The sequence below is a fragment of the Ammospiza nelsoni genome, chromosome 8 (genome assembly GCF_027579445.1).
Source record: "Ammospiza nelsoni isolate bAmmNel1 chromosome 8, bAmmNel1.pri, whole genome shotgun sequence".
Classification (NCBI taxonomy): Eukaryota; Metazoa; Chordata; class Aves; order Passeriformes; family Passerellidae; genus Ammospiza; species Ammospiza nelsoni.
This window is the reverse complement of record NC_080640.1, coordinates 7,712,581-7,739,397: the sequence shown is the minus strand read 5'-3', so window position 1 is coordinate 7,739,397 and position 26,817 is coordinate 7,712,581. Positions and strand designations below refer to the sequence as shown.

The 26,817-nt window shown below is 36.0% G+C and overlaps 1 protein-coding gene across 3 annotated transcripts in view; it reads left to right on the top strand.

Annotated features, from left to right (window-relative positions):
- ATRNL1 (attractin like 1) overlaps nt 1–26,817 on the top strand; it is a 428,690-nt gene that overhangs the window by 66,343 nt on the left and 335,530 nt on the right. For all 3 annotated transcript variants that reach the window (XM_059476726.1, XM_059476727.1, XM_059476728.1), the window contains exons 9-14: nt 4,411–4,594; nt 8,528–8,682; nt 16,423–16,507; nt 18,091–18,299; nt 20,508–20,626; nt 26,163–26,295. In XM_059476726.1, the coding sequence (XP_059332709.1) occupies nt 4,411–4,594; nt 8,528–8,682; nt 16,423–16,507; nt 18,091–18,299; nt 20,508–20,626; nt 26,163–26,295 (885 nt within the window). The remainder of the gene's footprint in view (nt 1–4,410; nt 4,595–8,527; nt 8,683–16,422; nt 16,508–18,090; nt 18,300–20,507; nt 20,627–26,162; nt 26,296–26,817) is intronic.

The window sequence follows — 26,817 nt, the reverse complement described above, 5'->3', positions numbered from 1 at the left end:
TAAGCAGTGTAGAAACAAAGAAAAACCTCAGACCTTCCCTACCATGGGGATAAGCTTGGAGTAAGAGAAGGCAGTTCTCTGTCAGTTGTGTGTCAATTATTCTCAATTTTTAATGTTTCCTTTTTGAGAGTATATTTTTGTCATATTCTAGTGAGAGATTTAGTTTATTAGAGAAAATGTGCTTCACTTGCATCAAACACAAAGGAAACTTGTAACAGTTCTAGGGTATTACTGTGGAAACCCATTGCCTTCAGTGAGTCTCCTCGTCTGATGAAGGATTGATTGCTGGGGCTCCCAGTGCTTTGCAGAACAGGGGGTACCTGAACCATTGCTGCCACAGAGAATTCTCAGGTTTCATTCCACCTCACTGCATCTCCCTCCTTTCCCTCCCTTCTAAGTTAAGTGAATTTTGTGGTAAATTTTCCTGAATTCTGTGTTGGCCGTGGCATTTATCTACAGTTTTGCAGCTGTAGGAGCACATTTTTAACCATAAAATTCCAGCTGGTGGTTTGAATTAAGAATTGCTGTTTTTTTGGGAGGACTTTAGCAGTTCAGGATCCAAACTTAAAAGACATAGGAAGTGAGAAGTATTCCTGTGAATTCACCTGAATAGGAAAGGAAATTTCATAAAAATAAGGGCTTCTGATATTACAGAAAGAAAAAATCATGTTCTTATTTTTCTTTCTCTGGTGATTTTAAAATCATATTACTTTAACATTTCAAATTGTACTGTTATTGTTTCTACATGTTATCAGTTATGCGTTTTAGTCCTAATGAAAGCTATTTTTTCAAGCATTTGCTACATGCCTAAAAAGAGATATAGAGGCAGTTTGTCCTTTGGTTCATATGAGCTGAAACCTCTAGGATCCAGTACTTTGATGGACTTGGTACATGGAATTCTGGTGCTAAAGCCTTATTTAGTTGCTGTGGCCATGATTTCCGTGAGGTCTAGATTAACAAACACCTGAAGAGGTTTTAAATAATTGTGGAAATCACTAGCTTTTCATGCAGGATGTAGTTCTTGTTAATAAAACATACCAATCAAAGGTGTAGCCAATCTCAAAACGTCTCTGGCACTGTCAGATTAGGGGAGAAAGTAATTTCTATGAGAGTAAAATAAATTCTGGAATAATTGGGCAGGGTTTGCAAGCAGATTTTCACCATGCAAAGGCACGTGAATTTATTTCCACTCCAGAGGTGTGGTGCTTGCTGCAGGAAGAAAAGAGCTTCCTGTTGTCCTTTCTTGCTGCACCCAGACTTACGACTTCTGAGGAGCCAGTAAATCCTGATATGGGAATTATGTGAATGATTTTACTAACTTGAACCACAAAGCTTTTCTGGGTTACTCCCCAGGGAAATTTATTTCCCTTTAGGTTAGCAATACCTCATAAACCTTCTAAGAATCTCAATGTGAGTCTCAAGGTGAATATAATAATGTTGTTTTGGTTTAGCTGAGGTTTTTAAAGGTTCCTTATATATTCAGAAACTTCTGAATAAGTCTTCTGTGATTTAATTTTATTTCTTTTACAATACAGAAATTTCTTTGGATTAACATAATATGGTATTTTAGCCCAATTTTTTAGTGACTTTAGAAGTAGGTTCTAGATTGCTTTTGGTTAAAAGTATTTCTTTGAAATACTTTTATAAAAAAAAGTGGCCCCATGATGTAATATGCCTCCTCTTTTTTGTTAAAGTTAACATAAGCTTCCTTGTTGCTTGTAAAATTTTCAAGTTTGTCACTGTGATAAAATGAAAGTGGTACACCAAGGTGCTTTTTGGACATTTTGTTCTTTTTACCTGATCTATCTGAATATTGTATTATGATAAGGACAAATTGGAATGTCCTTATGGATGTATCTTCCTTATTTTTACCTTGTGTACTAGACTTGAAATTTAAATCTGGAAAAAAAATTTAAAACCTGCTATTTCCTTATTTCTGGCATGTTTGTTCATGAAGCTCTCTTTGCATTTGAATTTGTAAGCTGTTGAGAATGCAATTTCAATTACTAGTTTGGTGAATCAAATACTTCTTTTTCTTATATACATTTCAATATTCATATGATATAATGATAGAAAGAGAGATTTCTGAGTATGAGGAGTTATGTAAACATTCTCAATAAAAATTGATTTTTTCTTGAAAAAAGCTAGGTGAAGATTCAATAAGCTGCTTCAAAAGGTCAGATCTTATGCATAGTAATGTCTTTAAATACAGACAGGATTGTATTTTTCTGTGAGTGATGCAATACTCGAGATGCTGAAGTGTGAATGATATCAAAACTGTACATACACATTTCAGTATTTGAAATTCAGGCAACTCAGCTAAATTTTAGAATGAGAAGTAGAAGGAGCAACTAACACTGCTTTTGCCTTGTATTTCAGAAAGATGTTGCTGGACCTCTTTCCTTGAATTTCTGTAGTTATTCATAGCATTTTTTTTTTTATTCAAGAAGGAACAGGTTTTCATATTTCTGCCCAAGTCATGTAAAGTGATGCAATATGCAATGTAACTGTGACAGTGTTCTAAATGCTACACAGAATCATAGACATATTTAGGTTTGAAGACACCTCAGAATCATCAAATACAGCATTGCTACATAAACCATAATGCTCCATTAATGCTACATGAACCATTCAGATGGAAATGCAAAATATTCTGTTATGCATAGTATCAACAGCATTGTGCCAATTTATGGGGAGAAATAGTTCTTTTTCCCTGAAAGCAAATATACCAATCTCTAGGACTGATCATTAAATAAATAAATGAAGATATTCTTGGCTATAGAAATGTGTACCTGCAGGCTGACTTCTCACCAACCCTCTTACAGAAATTCTATCAAGTAAATCTATTAGTTATCAAAGTAATATGTATGTAATGTACTGTATTATCTGTACAAATTTGATATTTGTGTTCAAAATTGCACTTCTTCATGGCTTGATAATATCTAACATGGGGATTGAAATAAAATACTGCTTACATTACACTACACATAAATAATGTAAATATTCTGTGTCAGTTATAAATAGTGTATTACCACAAATACCAGCATTCTTATACACAAAAATCATCACAATTCTTCCTCAGAATCTATACTTTATAACTTGCCATAAGCACTTGTTACTGAAAAAAATGTAACACATAGAGGCAATGCCTGGAAACTATTTAAGGAAAGTATGCTAGTAAAAGTAATAACTGAAAATCATGAGCCTTCATGAGAGGGAAGAGTTAATCTAAGCTACCTACATAATATTAGATAAAAAATCAGAATGAGATTTAGCCTAACTTTCAGAGGAAGCAAGGTTTATGGTGGTGTGTGCTGGCCTTGGATAAGTAACTTTAGAATGGTAGCCAGTTGAGGTGAAGAGCTGGGAAATGGCTCCACTTTGGATGTCCTTGTCCAGACTGTTCTGTCAATCTCCATGAGGCTGAAGTGAATGACTTCTTGTTTCACATCTGTAGCACTGACTCCCAATCATCACAGGCTCTTCTCTATAGGCTGCCTTGTGCAGGAAATACCTCCTGGCTTGCTCTCTTGCTCTTTTTGTGATTTACATCATCATGTGGGAAGATGGAGGGGAAAAAAAAAGACATTTTGGGGCTAGAGGCATTTAATAGGTGTCTTTTTTTTTTTTTTTTTTGCTATGGTAAAACATTTTCCAGTTGTATTCTCTTCTTCAGTCTTAACAGCTATTGTGGCTGGTTTTATTTGGTGTCTCTTTGCAATTATTAATCATGTGATGTAAAACATGGATTTAAATGCCAATTGAATGAGCTGCTGTCAAATTATTCTTTTGTGAGTCTTCTGCAACTGAATGGGTATATTTGCAGTTAAAGAACTAAGAAACAGCAGTTAGAAATGGATTTTAGCTCAGTAATTTTATGGTTACTCCCAAAGTGTCTGCCCATATCCATGCACACTTGGAGCTGCCTTATGTTACGTGCTTCTCACGACTCACTGCAGTTCAGTGTCTGCCAGGCTCCTCAGACTCCCTGTGACTGAGCACAGGTGTTCCTAATGAATCTGAAGGAGCTGGAGCACTGAATTCTCATCAGCCATCTCTGGTGAGAATTAATCATAACTCCTAATTTCATATTTTCAAAAAGCTCTGGGCTTTTTGTTTGTTTGTGTGAGTGCTGAAGTCACATGTGGGAGAGGATGAGATACTGCCTGGCAGCTGTAACAATGATGTATTTTGATTTGATTGTGAGTAGCAGGTAATAGTCTGACAACATTATCTAATTGCAGATATTTTGATACATTGGTATAAAACTACTTCTTAAAATAAATCCCCATAGTTATTGCTGTATTTAGAATTATATTGGAAATTATTTTATATCTTTAAAACTACTACTATTGTGATTTAGCAGTAGTAAGCCTTTAAATTATGTTTTTTTTTTAATGTCTCTTCAAGGGTCCAACTCTTGGCTTGTCCCAGAAACAAAAGGAGCAATTGTTCAAGGTGGATATGGCCATACCAGTGTCTATGATGAACTGACAAAATCTGTTTATGTCCATGGTGGATACAAAGCATTGCCTGGCAATAAATATGGATTGGTGGATGATCTTTACAGATATGAAGTTAATACTCGGACATGGTAAGTTGGATTTATAATGCAGGAAACCAAGTTGTAGGTTACTGAATAAAACAAGTGTAGAGTAAGGTTCTTGCAAAGTCATCAGGTACCTCTGTACCCTTTGCACATTTCAGAACAACACACATTTCAGAACAACACATTCTCTGCAGCCAAATGGAAGAATTGTGGTGAGAGACTACACTTGATTCAGTGGATTAGTGGAGCTATTCATTGAAATGATGGCAGGGAGGAAGCTTTGTGCATGTTCTACAAATTGGGAAAAGGTTCTCCTTTCCAGACACAACTCCTGTGCAGAAATAGCCCATGTGAACTGTTTCCTCATGGTATGAATAAGTATATTCATGCTGGTGTACATTACAGTGGCTGTTATTTAAAGAAGGAGAAAACCCTAAGAACTGTGGAAGGTTATTTTTCACAAAACTATCAGAAATAAGAAGACCTCTGGTATTATGTAGGAATCCTTAGTTATGAATGCTCTTGGTCTTTCTATTTCTATCAGTTCCTTGTTCCTCAAGTTTATAGTAATTTATGAAGGCTATGTGTATGTTATGTTCAGAAAGTGATCTTGAATGTTTTTTCTTACATTAGAAATGATTTGAGATCAAGAACTAGTTCTTTGAACATTTTATTCTTGCAATTTAATATTTGTGTAGAGTTCTAATGGCTTCACTTTAAGCACCAAAATTTGCTCTCAGATGTTGGAAACATGGGTTTGATTTCACTGAGGTTCTAATACCATTAACTCATGGCATTTGGAAACATTAATACAAGAATTGTTTTCCTTTTAATGTATTTATGAGTTCCTGGAATTTTAATGCTTTCTTATTCTATTTTTGGAACAAAGTGGTATTTTTTCCTTTGATGGTCTGTTCAAAAATAAAATAATAATAATAATTGCTAGAATACTTTTATGCATTATTCATATAAAAACTAATAAAGAATACTTCATTTGGCTCTATACTAATGTAGCATTCTCTGCAGCTTGTAGAGAACTCAAGTCTTTATTTTGTGAGATTTACACTGGGAGTGAATTTTACTATGGCACTTGAAAATGGGCTCAAATGCGCATGAGGCTGGAGTAATGACATATAGTAATAAAATCTGAATCTTTGTTTACTGTATCTGTGACACCTTATGATTAGCATTCAAAGCACTCTGTGAGGTAAGAGACTGAATGTGGCACTGGATAGGTGTGGTATGAGGAAGAGTTGGAATTTTGATGGCTCTCTCATGCCCATGTCCATGCCATTTGCTGGTCCTCTCTGTTTGGCACTCCTTCCATTTCTGTGGTGGATCTGGCAGAGGTTCATAGGCTTCAGTAAGTTGAGGTACACAAATCTGATTACCTGTTCAACTCAGTTCCATGTAGGTTTTAATTTCTTAATATCAAATAAACAATCTTTATGCTTCTTGGAATGTGAGAGGGCAGTATTTTAATTCCTAATGTGGACTCTATTCCTAATACACAATGGGGTATTACAGTGCTGGCAATACCTGCATTGCTTTGCATTACTGCCCTGCTGCTGCAGCTGGGACACAACGTGGAGCTGGGCTTGGATGATGGCCTGAAGCTGGAAGCACCTGCTGGCTTCTGGGTGTTTCTGTTCCCATTCCAGAGTGGTGCTGCTGCTTGCAGCCCTTGGCACTGCTGTAGTTAACAGGACTAATGTTTGCAGATACACGAATATGTGCATAAATAATGGATTCAGGGGAAACCTGCTGAGACTCTCACAGAATTTGCATGGGGTTGATATGTGTTGGAGAGTTCTCTAGATTGCCCTCATTAGTGATGCTAATGAGTAGTGAAAATCATGGCCAAATCAACAAACTTCCAGTTCTGCTGAATCTTGAGGAAAAGTTGCTGTTACTGGGAGGGATAAAACTCAGCACACAATATGCAAAAATTACAGGAAAAAAAAACTCCACACTGTAGTAGGGACCAGGAGTTGGGTCACAAGTAGAAAAGTGAGTAGCCCAAAAAACAAACCTGTGAAGATTTTTTTTTTTTTATGTCTACTGTGTAGAGGAGAATCCTTAGTTATCTCCAGAACAGTGTATGTCTCTTCAGGCCTTTAGTGATCAACACAACTATTTGTAGACAGCTGCAAGGCAGATCATCAAGGCAGAGCCTAGTGTATAGCAATTAGTGTAAATTAGGCAATAGGGGCTGTAGAAAACTGGAGAAGCAAAGACAGAAAGGTCTCTGTAGTCCAAATGGACAAAGATAACATGTTCTTAGGATATTATCATTCTTTCAAGTTACAGCAGCAGAATTCCTCCATTGCCAGTTGAAAATAACTTTAAAATAATGTCTTGTTCTACTTCCCTGTAATTCTAATTTTCCGTGTTGCTAATGGGTAAGTTGAACCCAAATACCACATTTATCTGGGGGTACTATAAATACCCTGTATCAAGACAAGTTGTGGTTAGAAAACCACATTTGTGTGGTGCTCTGTTTTCAAAGTATGTTAATCAGAAATACACTAGAGAAAAGCAAGTCGCTTAATAGGAAAGAAAAAAAAAGGGGTCACAAGCAGAAGCACAAGTGTGGGTGTGTAAGTGGATTGAAGGAATTGTCACATTTTTAAGCAATAAAAACCTCATTTATTTTTATTTAGTCTTTGATATTTCTTTTGATGTTACTTTCCAGGGCTAGAGGGGAATTAATTTCAATAATAATATGAGAATTCAGGTTTGATGCTTTCCTTACAACTTTTTAAAACATGCAATCTTTTATCACTTAAAATATTTCAAGTTTGTTGAATTGATTTATGTTATTATGTAAGAAAAATGAAATGTACTTTAAACCTTTTCCCTCAAACATGATGATGATGTGAAAATACTGAACAAATACGAGAGTGGTGCAGGAGAGACAGTATTATTCACTCATAAGGAAAGATTGTTGAGTCAGTTTCTTACAGGAAATTAATGACTAACAGCTTAATTGTGGATTGGAGCAGTGTGTAGTAACATAAATGAAAATGAGAGTCTAAACTTGTAAACTTCGATTACTGAAACAATAAAAGGTTATTAGGGGAATGTAGAAGGTATTTTGTACTGATGATCTAATCAGCTCTTCACAAACATGTCTACAGCTGGTCTGCTTAACTAATTCATCTGGCAAAACCCACAGATGGTTACTCTCTTCCTTGGTAAGATTTATTTGCTGGGGTTGAATCAAGTTTGTATTCTGTTCTTTCTACATCTGCCCCTTTCAAACTGTGGCATTGATAGCTCTTGGCTGCTGTTGGGGCTGTGCCACTGCTCTGGCACAAAGCAGACCACACACACAGAGGCTGAAGTGAATAAAGACAGAGATCAAAGCCTCAATTGCTTGGACAGTTTTTTTTAGCACTGAAGTTTGCTATGTTAGAGTTTAACCAGTCTGAATAAGTTTATGAAGCAGTGCAAGTGTTTTTATTATACCTAGAATACATTCTGCCATTTATTTTTCTGGTCTGTGTTCAATTAATTAGAATTTTTTTTTCTTTTGTAATTTTAAGGATGGTCTAAAGATTATTTTAGCTGTCCAAAGAATTATTTATTGCATTTCTTGAGCAAAAAACTAACATGGCTAAGTATATATAAGAATAGGAATTAATGCTATAAATGAGTTTTCTTTCAGTTTTGAGTAAAATTTACCATATCATTTCTGAAGAATAGAAACATGTTAAAACTAATTTCAGCTATATTATTTGGCAAACTGTTTTATTTTAACTAAAATTGTCATATTTTAAATAGATGTATATATATTTTGTGTCATGAGAAAGTGGATAATGCTAGAAGCAATCTGATTAAATGTTATTTTATTTACTGAGTAATAACTATAGTTTACTGTTTTTCTTATTTTGTGTCGCTTTCATGTAGAAATTTTTTTGATGCCTATTTCCAGTTTTTCATGTGTTAGTATGTATTTGTTCTGATGTTTTGTAGGACTATTTTGAAAGAGAGCGGCTTTGCAAGATACCTTCATTCAGCTGTCTTAATCAATGGAGCTATGCTTGTTTTTGGTGGAAACACTCATAATGATACTTCCCTGAGCAATGGTGCAAAGTGTTTTTCTGCTGACTTTCTTTCATATGATATAGGTATGTGTTGTGCTGTTTTTTTCTCATTCTGGTTTTAAATACCACAATTTTGCTTTCCCAAGTCCAGCTAATGTGAGTCTTTATAGTTTGATCCCAAACACCTTCATTTTATTTGTAAATTTTACAGATTTTTGTTCCATTTTGTCTAAAGATTCTGGTTTTTGGGGCAAGGCGTAGCAGCATCCATGCCATTCTCAAGGTCCTGAATATTTTTCAGTATTTTGGCAACACACTTTTAAGGAAGACAATCTGAAAAAAGGCTCTGCATGGCAAGTGGTATTAGGGCTCAGTGAAGCATGAGGAGCCTTTAGGAGATGATAAAAGGATGTGTTATATTTAATTTCACAAGACTGGCTGAGAGCAAAAAAGATTGTTGTTTGTAAATATATGATAGGAATACAGTTTGGAGGAAAACTGTGTGATAAGGCAAGACTGAGTGGGTGTCAGCTTTCATTCTGGTGAGTGGTTCCAACCCTTTGAGCTGTACACTTATGGAAAAGCCTCCCTATAGGATTGTGGAGGCTATAAATAGAAGAGAATTTAATGAGTCCATAATCTTTTTCCTATCTTGTGCCACTGCTGTTTTTACCATAAATAGTTTCTCCCTTCCTTGATGTTCGTATCCATATTTTATGCATAGGCTTTAAATATAAACATATAACTCGTATTTGGAATTCAAGTATAATCATACAGCAAACATTGGGGCCAAAAAGCACAGTCTCTTGTCCTGAGAGCCAAAAAAAGGGAAATGTGTCAGAGCAGCCTGGGAAATGCACTCATGCATGCTCCTGGTGAGAACAGCCTGTGGATATTGCCTGGATCTACTTTTGGCAAGTGTTTATCAGCTGCCTACAGTGGTAGAAGAGGCTGAGACATGATCCTTCTTTCAGGATCCTAACTTTCAGGACTAGTTAATGGCTCTTTATGGCATTCACTGTAGATACCAATGCAATTTCTTTGCTTTAGTACAAAAATAATGACTGATTTCAGTACATGGAACATATATGGGTTAATTCCTGCTATTTTTAATGGGTGTGCAAATAATGCCTTAGCTGAAAATAAAATAAGTAAAATAAATAAAACAGCTGATTTGTTTTTACTGTAACCCTCTATTGCATATTCCATACCTTCTTATGGGCATCTGATGGTGTCAGCTATTGATTTTGTTCTCACTTCAGTCTACATGTGGATTTAATTTTTAATGAAACAGGGCTCCTTTCTCATTTTGGAGCATAGTATTATTTATTGGTCTACATTTATTTGTAAATGTGCACTTAGAGATCAATAGTGTGAGTCATAAGATCTGAATTAATGTAACTTTCTGACTTTCACACACTGATAGTTTTTTATCTTTCATGAAAATGCTTTATACTATTTTTTTCTTAAGTAGAATGATATTTTGTTTTGTCTAGTTGGTTGTATTTAATTTGGTATTTGTATTCTCTTGCAAATCACATTTTCCATGTGTTATGAAACTGATGAAGTACAAAAGAAGTGGATGTAGTAATCACTCTTTGGATGTAGTAATTAATCTTAAAAATGGACTATATGAGGACTGATTTGATTCAGACTTATTCTTCTGTAATATTCATTTTACCAACTTAGAAACAAATCTCACAGCACATATTTGATAAAGACATATTCTTCAGAAAACTTGAAATATTTTATAAAGAGTTAAATAATTATGCAATAGGTATATTTCAGAATCTTATTTACTTTGTATCATGAGTTTTTGAACAATGCCTGGAAGAAAAAAATATATGATGCTATCAGCATCAAATTTCCTAGATACCTTGCAAGTGATGGAGTGTTAGCCTTGTCTTGTGAAAAATGGATGCTGTCTGGAAAGCAGCTGAATCGTGGAGATAGAGCCTGTGCTATTTATGTTCAAGTTGGGCTAGAGAGTACTTTTGATTATCTCTCTTATTATATGTGACATAATCCTCTGGATAGATTGCTCCAGCTTTTTATTACCAGTGAAAACACTGCTCTTCATATTAATGTGGAGTAACCGTTCATTTGGCTTCATCTCAGCCAAGCTCAGCTTTCTGAAAGGTCGGTTTCTAATTCAGTTTGGTAATCCCCACTCCTCCTCTAGTCCAGGCACAGAGAGAAGTCTCTCCAGAGAGCAATCCATTTTACCAAGCTTGGGACAGAGTTACCTTTCCCCACTCTGCTTTTCTGAGTCAGTCATTGCTCTCTAAGTTCTGAGCTTAGTCTATAACAAGTTTTAGACCTTTAAATGTGTCATGAGTCAAGAGCTCGGTTCAGTAATTTGAAATACCTACTGCAGATTTGTCAAAGGTGAAGACACAGAGATGGGGAGACATTATGACATTATAAAAACTGCTATGATGCCGTGATTTTCATAGTTTAATGTGACTTGATGTATTGACTTATACAGCAGTAAATACATGATGGGAAGCCTGCTGCATTAAGAAAAAGAGCTTTAGAAATCTGGCCTTGGTATACTTCTGTTCTGCTTTGATTTTTTTTACCACCAGGTTGCCCCTGGGTTGCTCTGGAAGCCCCTTAAAAAACCACAGAGGGTCATTCTTGTAGAGGTCAGGTATTTTCCAACTGTGCTGTTATTGCTTCATTAATCTGAAAGAGGAAGCTTGGCATTGGGGACATTCTTGAATGCTGGGGTTGACCTGCAGTTTTCTGAACGATGTTGGTTATGGCTTTTCTTTACAAGAGCCCCCATATGCTTAAAATTTACATTTCTGTTCCAAGCTGAACTTAGAAAAATAATTTAGATTATATTTTATGAGTATTCGCATGCAAAATTTGCAGATAAAAATAGATTATTAGACACACAGAGTCAGAGTTTAAAACAATTCTAACTGCTGAGACCAGTATTAAAATACAATTAAATAAGAGCTTTTTTTAAAGGACTTGGGATATTTATTTTAGTTTCTGGCCAAAATGGTGCAGTTAGTAAATAGATCTCTGCATGCCTAAGTTCCTTAAGTTTGAGTTTTGAAGTATTCAGTCTTAGTCCTTTTGTTCCACATTTGACAGTTGCTAAGGTGTTGATATGTACAGAGAATTATGGTCAGGGAATCTCCATAAAAGCCAAAACCTGAAATCCTGGGAACATGGCAGCTGTTCTGTGCTTTCTCTTAGTGGTGTTTGGGGTTCTGCGTTGTTTGGATCTGTGGGAGAAGTGCAATAACCCATATGTTTACACTAATAATATACTCCATAATATTTCTTTTGTTACTATCTGGATTTCAGTTTATTATTATGGATTAAATAGTATGCAAATTCAATTGCTTATGAAAGACAATATTGCATGTGAAGTACTAAGTTTCTTCTAGGATATTCAAACAAAGCTTAGAAACATTTTCCTATTTTGAAAAAAAATTCAAAATGATTTCATGAGATTGACTTTAGTTCCACTTGTAATCAAATCTATTGCTTGTATTTTGTAATAAAAATGAATTGTTTATTCATAAATTGTTTGCTTGTAAAGTAAATTGTTTCATCTTTAGTCTTTGCCATTAACAAAATGAAGTAGTTTTAATATCTGTGAATTATTTTTTTTTCCAATATGAACACATCTATTTTTGCAGTTCTACCTCTTTCTGGAGTTACAAATGGATATCAATGTGCCATCACAAAGAAAATGTAAATCAGTGCCTGTGAAAGATTAAGTTTTATGAGTTCCTAAACCCTTAAGTTATAAATGCAGTTTTGGTGCAGTCTGTAACAGCAATTACTTCCATATTGCTGTGCTATTAGAAGAGCAAAGCCATAATAATATGATGCACTAATTGCTGCCTTTAATAGCAAAGCGTGAGGTTGTTGATTTCTTTTTACTGCTTAGGGAGTCACTGTTATGTGTACAGACTCTGCTGTAGATGTTAGCTCTAGAGTTTAAATTCGATTCATGCTGTTTTGAACATACTTGCTATTGTGTTTTCCTGAGAGTAAGGAGATTTTTATTAACTGATTAATGAAAAATATTTATGAAGTGTGGAAAGACTCAGAAAATAAGTTTTCTGCTAGTACATAACTTTCACCATGTTTCAGCTCTTTATGTTCAGTGTTTACTCGTCTAGAGTCATAAACAAGAACCAGACAGAGGTGTAATGGTGTCCATATGTTGAGAACCAGCTTTACTACTTTTACAAAAGAAAAATTAACTTAATAATTATTAGAAATATGTAAAGAGAAAATAGAAACATAAGCAAAGAGAAAATAGAAACATAAGCTGGCATTGGATTCTATGTAGCACATAAAGCTGCACTGCATTGTTGCAGTGTGATTGAGCAGAATAAATACATTGGCAGTTCAAAGTATTTAAATAGTTTGAAATTTAGAAATTATTTGATAAATGTAAGTATTAAGTACCTTAAGGTTTTATATACCTTCTCTTAAAACAAAGCTCCGAATGCAGTAAGAGGTTGTCACTAAATCAGTCTGCCAGTGCCAAAATAATAATGTGATCCTGGAGGTGAAGTATGGAACATTGGTTACCTCTTTTTTAAAGACTATCCGAACAGCCTTTTCTTCTTATTTTTATTTTTCTATTATTTTTTTATTCTTCCGTTCAGTGACATTTTGGTAAGCCTAATTAGTTAAATTTTAAAAATCAAATTCTGTGTTCAAGTATTTTATTGACACTATAATGTTGATTAGAAATTATTTGGTTGTTTTCTGTTTGGGGTTTGGTTTTTTTTCTTTTTTTTTTTTTTTTTTCCCCCTATAAAATCAGACTGAGAAACCTTCCAGTAATGTATGATTACTGTTGCAGCATTGAAAGCTTTCCTGTGAAATGTCCAGGTCATCCTTTCTGATGTCAGTAATGCAGTGTGGCCAGTAGGTTGTAGATGAGATGTGCTGAGGCCTGACCTGTTGGAGTGAGGGCTCTGGAGAGCAATACCCTGTGCAAAGTTCAAGTGGGGATTTTCTCAGCTGGATTGCTTCAAATCCAATGCATTTCTGTGGTGTTTCATCACAGAAATGTGTGTGACTGGCTATGCACTGTCAGAGCCACTTCTGTATCTACTGGGAACTGTTTAATCTACACCCGGGAGGAGGATGAAACTTTTTCTTTTAATGTTGTAATGTGGTACAGCTTATTCTTAAAGCAGAAGCTTTTGTAATAGAAAGAAAAAAACTCTTTTATTTCTCCTTGTACTTTTCAGTGGCTAAAAATTCTGCTAATAAGTTTGGAATGATTAGTATTGTTTCTTCATCTGCTTAGTAACTGGTTCTGTTAAAAGCAGAGTGTGTTTCCATGTGCTGTGTGTTGTACCTGGTTACAGATAGAACAGATACAACTATCTTCCACTTTCTATCAGTAAAATGCCTTGAGGGCATAACATTTTATGGAGGAAAAGATGTTGTTATTTGCTATCTTTACCATCATTATTAGACTTAATATAATGCACACAACACACAGAATGCTGTAGTATTGATAAGTCATGTTGTAAATCATATTACATTTGCCATTTGTCATTTTTTTGGAACAGTACAGTAAACTCTGGAAATTTGGGTGCTTAGAGTTGTTCAAAGAGAGTTTGAAGATGATGGGCAGGGATGAATTCTATTTGATTCTTTACTGAAAACCAACAGAAATCAGTTGGTTAGCTATCTGTATTTTGTATTAATCAACTCTACAGAGAAACTCACATCAGGAATTGAAAGCTGAGCAAAAGAATTTTTCTGCACAGTGCTCTATTCAGTGTTCAGTAGTTTTGAGAAGTCTAGGAGGAGATAAGAGGGGAGGCTATTTGTAATAAGCTTTCCTCCCTCTTTTTTTTCTTGTACTCTATTGAAAAGACCTGCCAGTTTGAAAAATACCATCAGGAAGAAAGGAATTATTATAGCTCCAGCCCTCAGGGGTTCCTCATCTGAAAATCAGCCTTTAATATGGTTTTATGATCTTCCCTTGGTGTTAAATCCCACTTTTTCTAAAATAAATTCCTAAGTACAGGAAAGACTATATGTTCATAATGTGTATGTTTGTAAAAATAAGAAAATAAATGTCAACACTTCCTAAGATCAGATGAAAATTTAGTATGGGTTTTAAAATCAGACAGAAATTTAGTGTGGGTTTCCTAAATTGTTTCCTTTACCATCAAAGGCACATGAGCTCACATGTGCTGTGTCTGTTAATGTGCAGTCACTTAAGAGCATCAAGGACTTGATTTTAAAGTGTAACAGTAAGATTTTGCAGGTCAATTGTTAAAATGCTTGTTTTTTGGTTGAAACTGTTTCAGGACTATCTCTCTGGCATTGTGCATACTTTCACCACTCTGTTTAAGTAGCGAAAATAAGAAAATAACTGTGAAAGATGAAGTGTATTAATAATTCCATAGTGTTATGATAACATAATGTTAACAATGATAGTGATAGAAGGTAGGAGTTGAGAAAGAAGTCAGAATTTTGGGATGTATTGCTAAGACCATGCATGAAACTTGCTATACTTTCTTCACACTGCTAATTCCATGGAGTTCACCACCTCATGTCAAAATTATTGCTCTTTGAGCCATCTGCATTACTCCAGTAATAATGTGCTTTTAGTTTCTGTTTCCAATTTATAAAGAGGTGTAATTGATTTATTTATCACAGCCATGGTCTCACACTGGCTCTCTTGGTGGGATCAGGCTGTGGTTGGTGGAAGCCTGAGTTGACTTAGTGGTGTTGCTGCCATAGCTGTGCCATGCTGTCCCCTCCTGGCGCCGAGTCCATCCTCGTGTGACCTTGCACAGGGTGTTCCAGTGTGCTTTGCTAACAGGATGCTGACTGCACAAGGTGCTGCTGTCAGTAATTTTCTGCAGTGAATGATTTTCTGCATTAGCAGTGCCAGAACAGCAGCACTGGCAGAGTTGAGCTGTTCTGACACTGTGAGTGAGACCAGCTTGGAAGACAGTTTGTTCCTCCTGGATTTATCCATTTCTGGTTTTTTAAGCTGAGGAGTGAGGTGTTATGATCTGACTACTGAGAGATGCTTCTACCCAAATTAAGTTGCAAAAACTCTTCACTTTCCTTGAAGCTTCAATCTGTAGGTGCTCCCTATTTCTTTTACTGTGGGATTGGAATATATGAAGTCAGTAAAGTTTAAGTAGGAAATAATGAAGAGCAGAGTAATTATTCTAAAGAACTAAAACTCTAGTCAGGAAAGAAAAAATAAACCACACTGAAACCTCATTTGTGTACAGCAGTTCCAAAAGAAATGTGCTTGAATAATTAATTTGACATGGAGATCCTGATTCAGCATTCCTCTCAAGTATGTGGAAAGAAATTAGCAGCATACTTAAATCAAGATACCAAAAGTAAGACAATAATGAGATGGGTTGCACATCTGGAGGAGTGATAGTTTATCTTAAAACACTTAAGAAAAGAACTGAGTTCACTGCCAGAGATATTCCATTAAATACTTATAAATTGAAACCCTTTAGCTAATTTGAGAATGTGTAAACATGAGGGCAATATGACTGATGCCTTGATAGCAACAATGGCCAGGGCTTGTTCCTGTGGGTGTTGAAAGTGGCTGTGAAGGCAGACAACTGTCTGTAATAAAGTGACTTTTCTGTGAATGTCCTATGGTCTTGATAAATGTTAGGATAAATCAGTGTTGCTGACAGGTTCTTGAAGCATCTACTCACAAATGCATCTAAAAGGAGTAGAGTTGATTTATCCTTGAGTGGTTAAAATATACTTCACATGTATTTTGCTGAAAACTTTTCAAATTATTTGATATATGCTTGGTGTTTTGTCTTTCAGCTTGTGATGAATGGAAGATTTTACCAAAACCTAATCTGCATCGAGATGTCAACAGATTTGGTCACACTGCTGTTGTCAGTAATGGGTAAATGAAGTGTCTCTTAAATTTTCCTTGCCATTTTTCTGAAGGAAAAACCTGTAGAAGAAGTCACATTTAAGTGAAGTATGGTTCAATAGCAGAACTGATATAACTTGTTAAAAGGGAAAGAAAGTAGTGCTCATCAGGTAATCAGTACAGCTAATCCCCAGTCTGCTGGGGATCTGTTCAGTGACATTTTAGGTGAATGTTCCAGGGTACTGAGGTGTTTTCTCAGCATTGAGGGCTACACTGAATTTCATATTTGGTATCAACTATAACCCTCACTTAGGTGTGATGAAAGAAATCCTTTTCTCTTTGCAGTATGCTATAATTCTTCTACAATCATAAAATAACCGTGTAACTAAAATTTGCTGGGGAAAAGGGAGCATTTTGATGATACTGATACAGTCATCATCTCTACCACTTGAAGGAGGAAAAGCCTGCCAGAAACTAGATGATATTAAGTTGGAAAAGTTGTAGAAAACAATAGTGAGGTTTAAAGAAATGTATATTGTTACCTTGTCAGCTTTTGTTTTGCTTGTTGCCAACTGGCCTAGTATCTGAAGTTGCAGTGCTATAGATCATTGTACCTCTGCTACATTATGCATCACACTAATAAAGTCACTACTGAAGTATTTGTGGGCAACTTATGGATCCTGTATGAAAGGATCCTGTAGAGGTCAGAAATGAGGTAATGAGTAATGCTACAAATAAGAGTGTGACTGCTTTTAACAAAAATAGCACTAAATTGTAAGTATGTACACAGAGCACTTGACATTAATCAATGAACAGATTTATTTATTAAGACAAAATTACTTGGAATTAATGAATTCAGCAACTGATAGTTTTTCATTATGATTTGTGTGTTTTATGCCATCTAAGCCATGTCTGATACTTTGAGAACTGTCACTTTCTATTAATTACATTAAAAATGTATTTGTTTTTAAGAACACAGTGGTATTTTTGGAAGGGTTTTTGATACCAAAACAGTGCAATACAAGACACTCTCCAGATTTCTGCTATTGGTAACTCTGTGATTAATTCTGTTTTAAGAGTATATCATACAACAAATATAGAGGCTTTCTATTACTATCTTTTACCTGAGACAGTTCTTAGTTTTAATGAGAAGGGTGAGGATTCAGGTTTAATTTTTGCTTCCTGTGTCAGCAGCTACTGCACCAGAAATGGTACCAAAAACAAATATCCATCTTGCCAACTGTTGCTGCCTGTCTTGCAAAGAATGTTCTTGTTTTCAGCAGGCCAGTATTTCATGCTTTATTCTCAATATCGAACTGCAAAAATTACTGCATTCTTTCAAAGCTCTTAATTTTTTTCCCAGATATTTGAATATCCCACTCCATAATAAATGCACAGGGAGCTTTCAGCAATTTTTTTAAACTCTCAACTTCCATGGAGAAATAAATTGAAAATGTAATCAATAAAGGAACCACTGATAGAGTCTTTATTAGAGAAAGAATAAGATTTTTTTGATGATAGTATGTGGCTTTTTAATTGTGCATCAAGTCAGATAAGAAATCAAGAAAATGTGTCTACAATAACAGTTAAATTTCCTTGCTTTTCTCCAATAGGTCCATGTATATATTTGGAGGTTTTTCAAGTGTTCTGTTGAATGACATCCTCGTGTACAAGCCTCCCAACTGTGAAGCATTCAGAGATGAAGAGCTGTGCAAAAATGCTCGTCCAGGAATAAGGTGCCTGTGGAACAAGAAACATTGTGAATCTTGGGAATCTGGACATGCTAATAATATCCTTAGAGCAAAATGTCCCAAGAAAACAGGTAAGTGAATTCTAGTCAGGCTTGTAATGCAGTGTAGGAGATAGGGGTGGGCAACCCCCAGAGAAGTGACCACGTGGATCTGGTGACTGGAATGTTAAGAGTGTTCCCCTGTGAGAATACCCAGTGCAAGAGATCTGTTTTTTGGAAAGAAAATTCAATTGTGCAATCGTTTTGTATTTTACATACAAAGTATGTATGCAGAGAAGTAGATGCAAAAGAGCACAAGTTTAAGATGCTAAAGCAGAGCAGAACACTGAGAGCACAAATGGGCACTGCAAGTGATAGCTGGTGTTATGGGCATATGGCACTCCTATACCTGTGTGTGCCAGTGCCAGTAAAAGAGGAAATCATCACTGCTTCAAGCAGATTACCTATGAAACAGAAGCATTTGTACAGAAGAATATAGTGCAGGCACAGCTGGAAAAAACCTGAGGCAAACAAGCCCTTTGCAGTGTGTCAGATGAGTTCAAGTTTGTCATATGAATTTCTCTGTGGCATTGTGATGGCTGTATTGTTTGAAACAGCAATTTACTGTTATGAATAACTGTTCCAACCTATTCCTAAGCATTTTGGCTTGTCACAAATAAATTGCTTGTGAAACTGTTGTTCTTATATGTCACATGAACAGAATATTTATCCCTGCTACATGCACCTACTATTTTTTCTGTGCATCTTTCCTTTCAGCTCAGTGTAAAATTGCTTCCCAGACTTTGGCTATGTGCTGTGTGTACAAACTGCCATACAATTAAACTGCCAGTCTGTGTTTAATGTTTGTTGAAAAGTTACTAGCACTGCTATTAATCAACACTTCAAGACATTTTATTTTTCTGATAGCTTGTACTTGTTTCTAGACTGGCTATAAAGTCTCAAACTCAGGAAAAAAAAGGTACGTGATATAACAAAAACATTATCCAGGTACAGTTTTCTGGAAAATGGCTTTTGTACAGTGTCAGAACTTTTAGAGATCTACAGTCTAGAAAGTTCCATCTATATAGAAAAAGAAAAAAAACCTTGTGGCATTATATTCAAAAGTAATACAGATAAAGGTAGATTTTATAAAAAGCTGATCATAGCAACAGGTATTTATAAAACCCAAGCAAAACAAAGCGCAGACAAGCTGAAGGAAAATTAAAAAGTTAAAACAGTTTCTCAAGTACAGGTGCTGCAGTGGAAATAAAGTACAACTCAACATGGAAGAGATTAGGTCTGTATAATTCCGATTCTGCAGAAGTTATGTGAACAGCACTGTTTCACTGCTGTAATATTCTTCTAGTTTCAGGTAGTAATTTTTTGCCAAAAAACAATTTTTCATATATTCTATTACATTACTTGGCTCAGTTGTTACCTGGTTGAGAGTATCATCTGCGAAACTGCTGATGGTCAATATTTAAAGGATAAGCAGAAATTTTAGTGGTTTTCAAAAGATCGATTCTTGGATGACAAGACTTTCCTGGCCGGAGAATCTTTTAAGCTTGCACACACCTGAAACTAAAGGAGGAGCCAAACCAAACAGGAATTAAACACAGTAATCAGCATAGGAGATGATACAAATGCTCCTCTTTTGCATAATGATGATTTTTAAAACCTTGCCTCCTTTAAACTGAAGTAATAGTCTGTGTCCTAAATGATTTTACATAGCCTAAATTTTAGTCCAAGTTCCATTATTAAGAATACAACATTAACTCTTTTTCAAATGCTTTTTGTAGCTAAAGGACAGAGCTTTAACTTACCGGTCATTTTTAGGTTTACAAATTAATTTACAAAGATTTAAAATGTCCATGTCTTGCTCATATCTGTCTTAGATTGTTTTATTTACTGCTTTTATCTCGTCTTCCTTCATAGCCATCTAATATTTTTTGTAGAATCCTACATTTGAAGAAAACCTTTCCATGTTAAAAGAGTGAAGGAAAAATACTTGAAAAAAGTTTTTCATACTCTTAATTTTTGCATTGTGCTGAGAGCTTTCATGCTGTAAATCAGTGAATATTCCGTTAGTTGATATGAGACTTACGAACCTTCAAATAAAGTCATTGCAGAAGGAATTTTTAAAGGCGCAAATCCTATTAACTGAATAGAATTAATTTCCTACAGTAACTTAAACCCTTATGAATGGCTAGAGTTCAAATGAAGGCTGCAACAGGAAAAGCTCTGAGGAAGTGTCAGAAACGTGGCGTTTTTCTCCTTTTCTCTGTTTGGTTTGTGTGGCAGCTGCTGCTGACGACAGATGTTACCGGTACGCGGATTGCGCCAGCTGCACGGCCAACACCAATGGCTGCCAGTGGTGCGACGACAAGAAGTGCATTTCAGCAAACAGCAACTGCAGCATGGTGAGTCCTCGCAAATCTGAGCATGTTAGCAATACTTGTCCTTTTCTAGGTGTAGTAGATTAGTAGTTGCTTGTTTTCAGCACAAACAAACTTGTATTCCAGACTTTTGAGCTAAAAGTGTTGCAGAAGGCAGAGCTGGACTTCAGCAAAAAAAATCTGTTTCAGAGTAAAACAAGTATTCTTCAGGGTTGTATTGTCTACTATATATTTCTGAAGACAAATACTTTTATCCCCTAATTAATGACATTCGAAAAGTCATAGTCATTATTAACTTGGATTTTGTGCTTTTGTGGTGTACAGTAGGCAGGCAGGAACCATGGAATCCCATCAAGGGTGCTGTTTGGTTTTTCCCCTTTCAAACACAACCAGATCATTAGTCATGGTCTTCTGATCATTGATTGTCATAGAAATGCTTTTCTTTGTCATGGAGTCACTTACCATCTCATTAAAGGAATATGAGCTTCTGTAACCATGAGGTCCAGTGGCTTTTTACTGATCTTTTTACTGATCTTTTTAACTACAAGCCATAAGATCGCATAGATTCATGCAATTTTATAGTTTTCCCTTTTTAACAATGCCTAGTGCCATGTTTTATACTTTATGTTGTTGTTCACCAGCTGCTTCATCTCTTGCTTGTTCATTTGCTTTTCGTCAAGCTTATAATAGTGTTTTAGCATTATAAGTTTTGCCTTCTTACACTTTTTAGCTATCCATAGACACCTGGCTGTACTTGAGTTCAAAATCCTTTCTTGACACAGTTTCATTAGTAAAAGTATCTTGCTCTCTGGCTTGAACCTGATGCAAATCAATCTTGTTCTCCAGACAAATTAAGGTGTGAGTTGGATTGATTGTGACTCAAATCTTGCCTGTTCAGGGTGAGCACAGCCAGCTCTAATCACTGGCATTTGTAGCTAGTCACTACTAATAAAAGCAATGCAGACACAAATTCATCAGTAGTCATGTTATAAGTCTGTCAGAGGGATTTCACATTCCAGGCACTAATGGTTAGTTTCCTTTGTGATCTTCAAGGGCCCTTCTTTTCCTGACACGTTGTTCTCCATTAGGAGCTAATTTTCTAACCGTGGTTTTCAGCTCTTGAACAAGGAATAGTTGCTAAGGAGCAGACCATCTTCATTCCTAATAAATGATCCCTAGTAAATGTGGAGCACTAGGTATTTTAGCACAAACTTCTTGGTTCAGTGTCCTTCTTTGACAACCTTTCATGACTAAGATTGTCAGCTTAATTAGCAAATGATGCTCCAGTCTGCTCTGTATAATTTCCTGTCTTTTATTTTGGGTTTGAAGTGGATAGCAAGGGCTGTTAGTGTTGTTACTGAGGAATGGGGTAGCAAAAATTCATCAAAATGACTTCTGGAAAGAGGTGCTGTCATAAATGGGAGGTGGCTGTTGTAAAATTAGTCTATTGGCCATGAGATGATGGAAGCAGAATTTTGCAGCTTCGATAAAACCCACTAAAATAGCATCAACAGAATGGCACCATGTGGAAAACCAGAATGGATCAGGCTGATTATCCATTTTCATAGACTGCTACTTCTGGACTAGGCCCACAAACGAAAATGTTGTGACAGCACTGTGATGGTAATAGGGGATAACAAGCTGTAGACTTAGGAACATCACAAGGAGCTTTTGTAGCTGTACAAAGGCCTTGATTTATGACTTAGATCATAGAACTCCAGATGAGAATGACAATAATGTTCTATAATCTGCTGCTGTTGCCTCAAGGAAACTGGCCAGTTTACTAAAGGTGTGCTGTCAACCAGTTTGGCATTGGCCTCATGGTCACAGATAGATGCAAAGCAGATATTGCAAAGTGTGGCTACTCTGCTGGTTGGAAGGCCTGTAAAATATGAACATTTTCCTGAGGTAATTCTAGTTGGACAGATGGACTTAATGAGTAGTGCTAATGCACTAATGATGCACACTCACCTGCCTGTCCTCACCCTCTGATGTGAGCCAGCACTTTAGCAGGACACTGTATTCTCCTCCTGTGCAGACTCATGCATCATCAAGGTATAGATCATGCAGATAATGTATGTATATCACACTCATATATGATGTCATTGCAAGCAGAAGCTTGCAATGCCTGGTTGATATGGATCTGCTTAATATGTTTATGAAACTGTATTCACCCTCTATGTCTGCACATAAAATGCTTTATCTTGCATCCTATGAAAATGATACTCCCTTGCTGCTGATCATGTTGTGCAGAAAATTGACTATATTTTATAATGGAAACAAGTCTTTACCAAAAAAAAGGAGAAAAAAAATAAAAAAAGAAAAGACTTTGTGGGAGAGATTAATTTCATTTTATATTGCTGCTTCTTTACAAGATGTCATTTTTCATGCAGTAGTACGTGGAGGAGTAAGCTCCATGAAGACAGAATCTTCTTGTACTTTACCAAATAAAATGGTAAATTGCTGGAGAGGGCTGACTGATTGCAATAAAATGCAGTTTTCTCTACTGAGGAAGAGAGATTGAACTTCAGAATAAAAAATTTAATTTATCAATTTTGCTTAATTTCTGAGGAGAAAAAAGAATTGATTAAGTAGCCTTAAAGAGAGCCTTAGTATGTTGAGGCATAGCTGAATGATTTTATTTCTGCCTCCACCCAGTATTGCATTTTTGAAAATGTCATGGCCTTCAGAAGCTCCAAGGGGAGCATGTTCCCATAAGGGGTTCATGTTTCCTCTCTGACTGAATTTCTTGTGTGTTGGTTCATGTGGGGACATGTGCAATACAACAAAGCCCCAGTTGGTCACAGTTGCCTAAACACAGCCTAGAATGGGGTGTGATTTAAGAGTTCTTTATCTGAGTGTGGCAACATAAAACAAACATTGTCAAATCCATGAAGGGGATGATAAAGATCATTTTGCCAAGGAAATGGGATACTAGAGGAGGCTTCAAAAAGACCTACAGTCCTACATTAATAAATATTTTTACACAGTGCCTTAAAGACAAGAATCCCTGTTTTTTTTTTCGTGTTTTCATTGCTTCCAGAAAGCTCCTTCTTTCACAATAGAAGTCTCTGGATGATACAGTAATACCAAGAATAGTAATCGTGGTAATCTGCCTACATTTGAGGAATTCAAAGAATAGTCAAGAGAAAATATATAAAGTAATAGAAAGAAATATGAATAGAATCAAATTTGTCTTGGAGGAAACAGAGAAAATTTATGAGTAAGAAGTACCCAATAGCAAGTTTTGGGAGTAGCTTCAGGGAAATAATAGTGAATCTATGAATCTATAAATTGATAATTTACATTTACTCTAGGAGAACTAGACAAGGTTATACTGTTAACCTGAAAAAATCCAGGAGGAGGAGAGAGGTACATAATTTAATAGTGATTTCTGAAATTCTAAGATAAACTACTGTAGTATTTTCATTCTCCAGTAAATATTCAGAAAATCACTGCAGTTCATAAGTCTGTCTATATACTACCATATCCGGATCAGTACTTAAAAAAATCTAAGTAAATCAGACATGAGGGAGGCTTTATACATAACATGATTTACTCATGCTTTGGAGTGTAAACATTATAAATATCCTACAGCAATATAGAAGTTCTGTAACAGATGGACTGTCATCTTTCTGAATTTCATTGGGTTTGGTAGTTTAAGTTATAACCTTAATATTGTGTTAATATGAATTACCTATTGGAGTTACATCTACATTGAACTAATGAGATTTTCAGGCAAGCAGTGTTTAAATTGGATTTAAGGGAAATAAATGCTGGGAATAAGGGAATACAACAAAGAATATTATTATAGAACAGTCACTAGTACTTTGAATTTTATTTTAAACATTAAATAACCAGCACACAACAAGCTTCATGATTAGAAAGTAATAGAACAAATATCTCAGCTTAGGTGGAAAATTGTAATCTGTATGTAATACCACTGAAGAGTATATAATTTAAAAAAGAAATCTGAATGCTTAAGGGTATGTCAAAATGAAATGTTAAATGTGAGTGTTAGTTGAGCAGATGTAAATGAGCAGAGGGTGGTTACTTGTGCTCTAAAATGCACTTTAAAGCATCTCTCAGGAAGTTTTGTGAGTTTGTTTCATGACTGAGGGAAACTAAATGTGGGTTTGTACTGAAGTTGGTTTTTTTTGTGCTTTACTGTTGTGTGCATTTTTGGCCTAGATAGTAACAAGTCTGTTACTTGCCGGCATTGCCTTTGGCTCTGTTTTGTGTTGTGGTGCAGATTGCTGCACCTGCTTCTCTGGTTCTTTTTGCTTTCACAGTAGCATTCCCTATAGAACAGAAAAAAGTCAGGACCTCTGAAAACAAACTTTCTGGTAGGCATCTGATCCATTAAAGGCAAAAAATAAAAATAAAATAAAATGCCTCAACAGCCGTGTTGTTCAAATGGCGTGAAGCTGGTTTTGTGTGAGATTGAGAATTCACTTTCACAAATGCATTATTTCAGGACTTTAAAAAAACAGAAATAAAAGGAGACGACTTTTCTCCCCCCTGCCCTATCTCTGCCATATTCCAGTACCAACCACTGTGTAACTTATTGTCATGCTGTCCCTTTCTAAGTTGTTTAATCATACTCCTGGACACTAATAGAAAGGAAAGGAACCAACGTTTTCAATAAATCATGCATTTGCTATCCAAGTGCAATCCATTATTGCTGCCATGTATTATTTTAATCTTTTGTTGTTTAAGAGAGACAAGACTTGTTAGGGTTTGACAAGAGGGACTCCCAGAGGTCCCTTCCAATCTCAGCTGCTCTGTGAGTATAAAGCTGTCTTGCATTAGAACTTGCTTTTAATTATTACCTTGAAATTAAGTTGGTGGAGAGAGCCTTATAGGTGAGCTGATGAATTGGCTCAGGATTTAGGGCAGTTCATTAAATAAGGTATCAATACAATGTCTTAATTAAAAGTACTATGCAGAGGAAAGAAAGATTTGTATTCAAAATGTCTAACTTGGAAGTCCTCAGTTCTCAGGAAAAAAACCAAACACTGACCAAATCCAATAAAAATCCCCAGGTAATAATTCTTTCAGTGTTTACTGCTTTTCTTCTATGCTAAGGTACCACAGGAATAAAGTTATCCCTGGTTTTGTGTTGTGTGTGGAGCATATTCTTGCACCTTCAGTCAGTTATATGTAATTATTTTGCACCTTGTGCCATTTTTTATGTTCTGTTTGACTATGTTTCTTGCTTTAACCTGCAAAGGAGGAAATAGTTTAGGGAAAGTATTACCCTGAAGTATCTAAGAAATAAATATTTATTTTAGTTTTTTAAGCTCTTCCTGCTCTCTGTACAGGGAATTGGCCTCTTCAATGTGACACTCAGTTGTGTAGAACAAGTGGAGTGGTTTGTGCTGCAGTATTGCATTCTGCATCTGGTAAAGGGTTCTTCATAATGAGCTTAAATTCAGCCCAGCTTTTAGGTGGCCATGACTTTCTGGGAGGGATCTATCTGCTCTGTATTTCCATTTTGACTTCTGTTCTTTTAGTAGATGTCTGCTTGAGATGCTGCTTTGTCTGTTTGTTTTTACAGTCGGTTAAAAACTACACGAAATGTCACGTGAGGAATGAGCAGATCTGCAATAAACTGACGAGCTGCAAGAGCTGCTCCCTGCACCTCAACTGCCAGTGGGACCAGCGGCAGCAGGAGTGCCAGGCCCTGCCTGGTAAGGGGACACTGCTGCTCACAGCTGCTTTCAAACCTGAGAAAAGCTCCTGTGTCCTTGCCAGAGAGTGTTTGCTCATGAGCAGACATGGGTTTGTTTTATTTGTGCTCACTCCTCTTGCCTGTCTGTGCCTGTGCAGGTGAAGCCAGATGTGATTTCAGCCCTGACTGGGGTGTCAGTGCTACCTTGAATCGTGTCAGGGCAGACAATGGCATTAGTGAAGGCACAATGACTGTGCCTCTGCACAGGCAGAGATGAGCCCTGGCCTGCAGGGAGCACTGAGTACAGAGCTGAATGGACATTCTGGGGCTTTACTGCTCCATGGACACTGACATTGTTCTTTTTGCTAGCTGGGGTTTTACCTTAACAATTATCATTCAATTATACTTTAATTTTCCTGTGCAGATAGGGCCCAAGATCTGGTTTCTTGATTGTGTAATGTTAGTACTACTGTGAAAGCAGTGAATATTAAAATGCTAATATGAAATATTCTCAGAAGGTGACTCTTAACATTCTGAAATA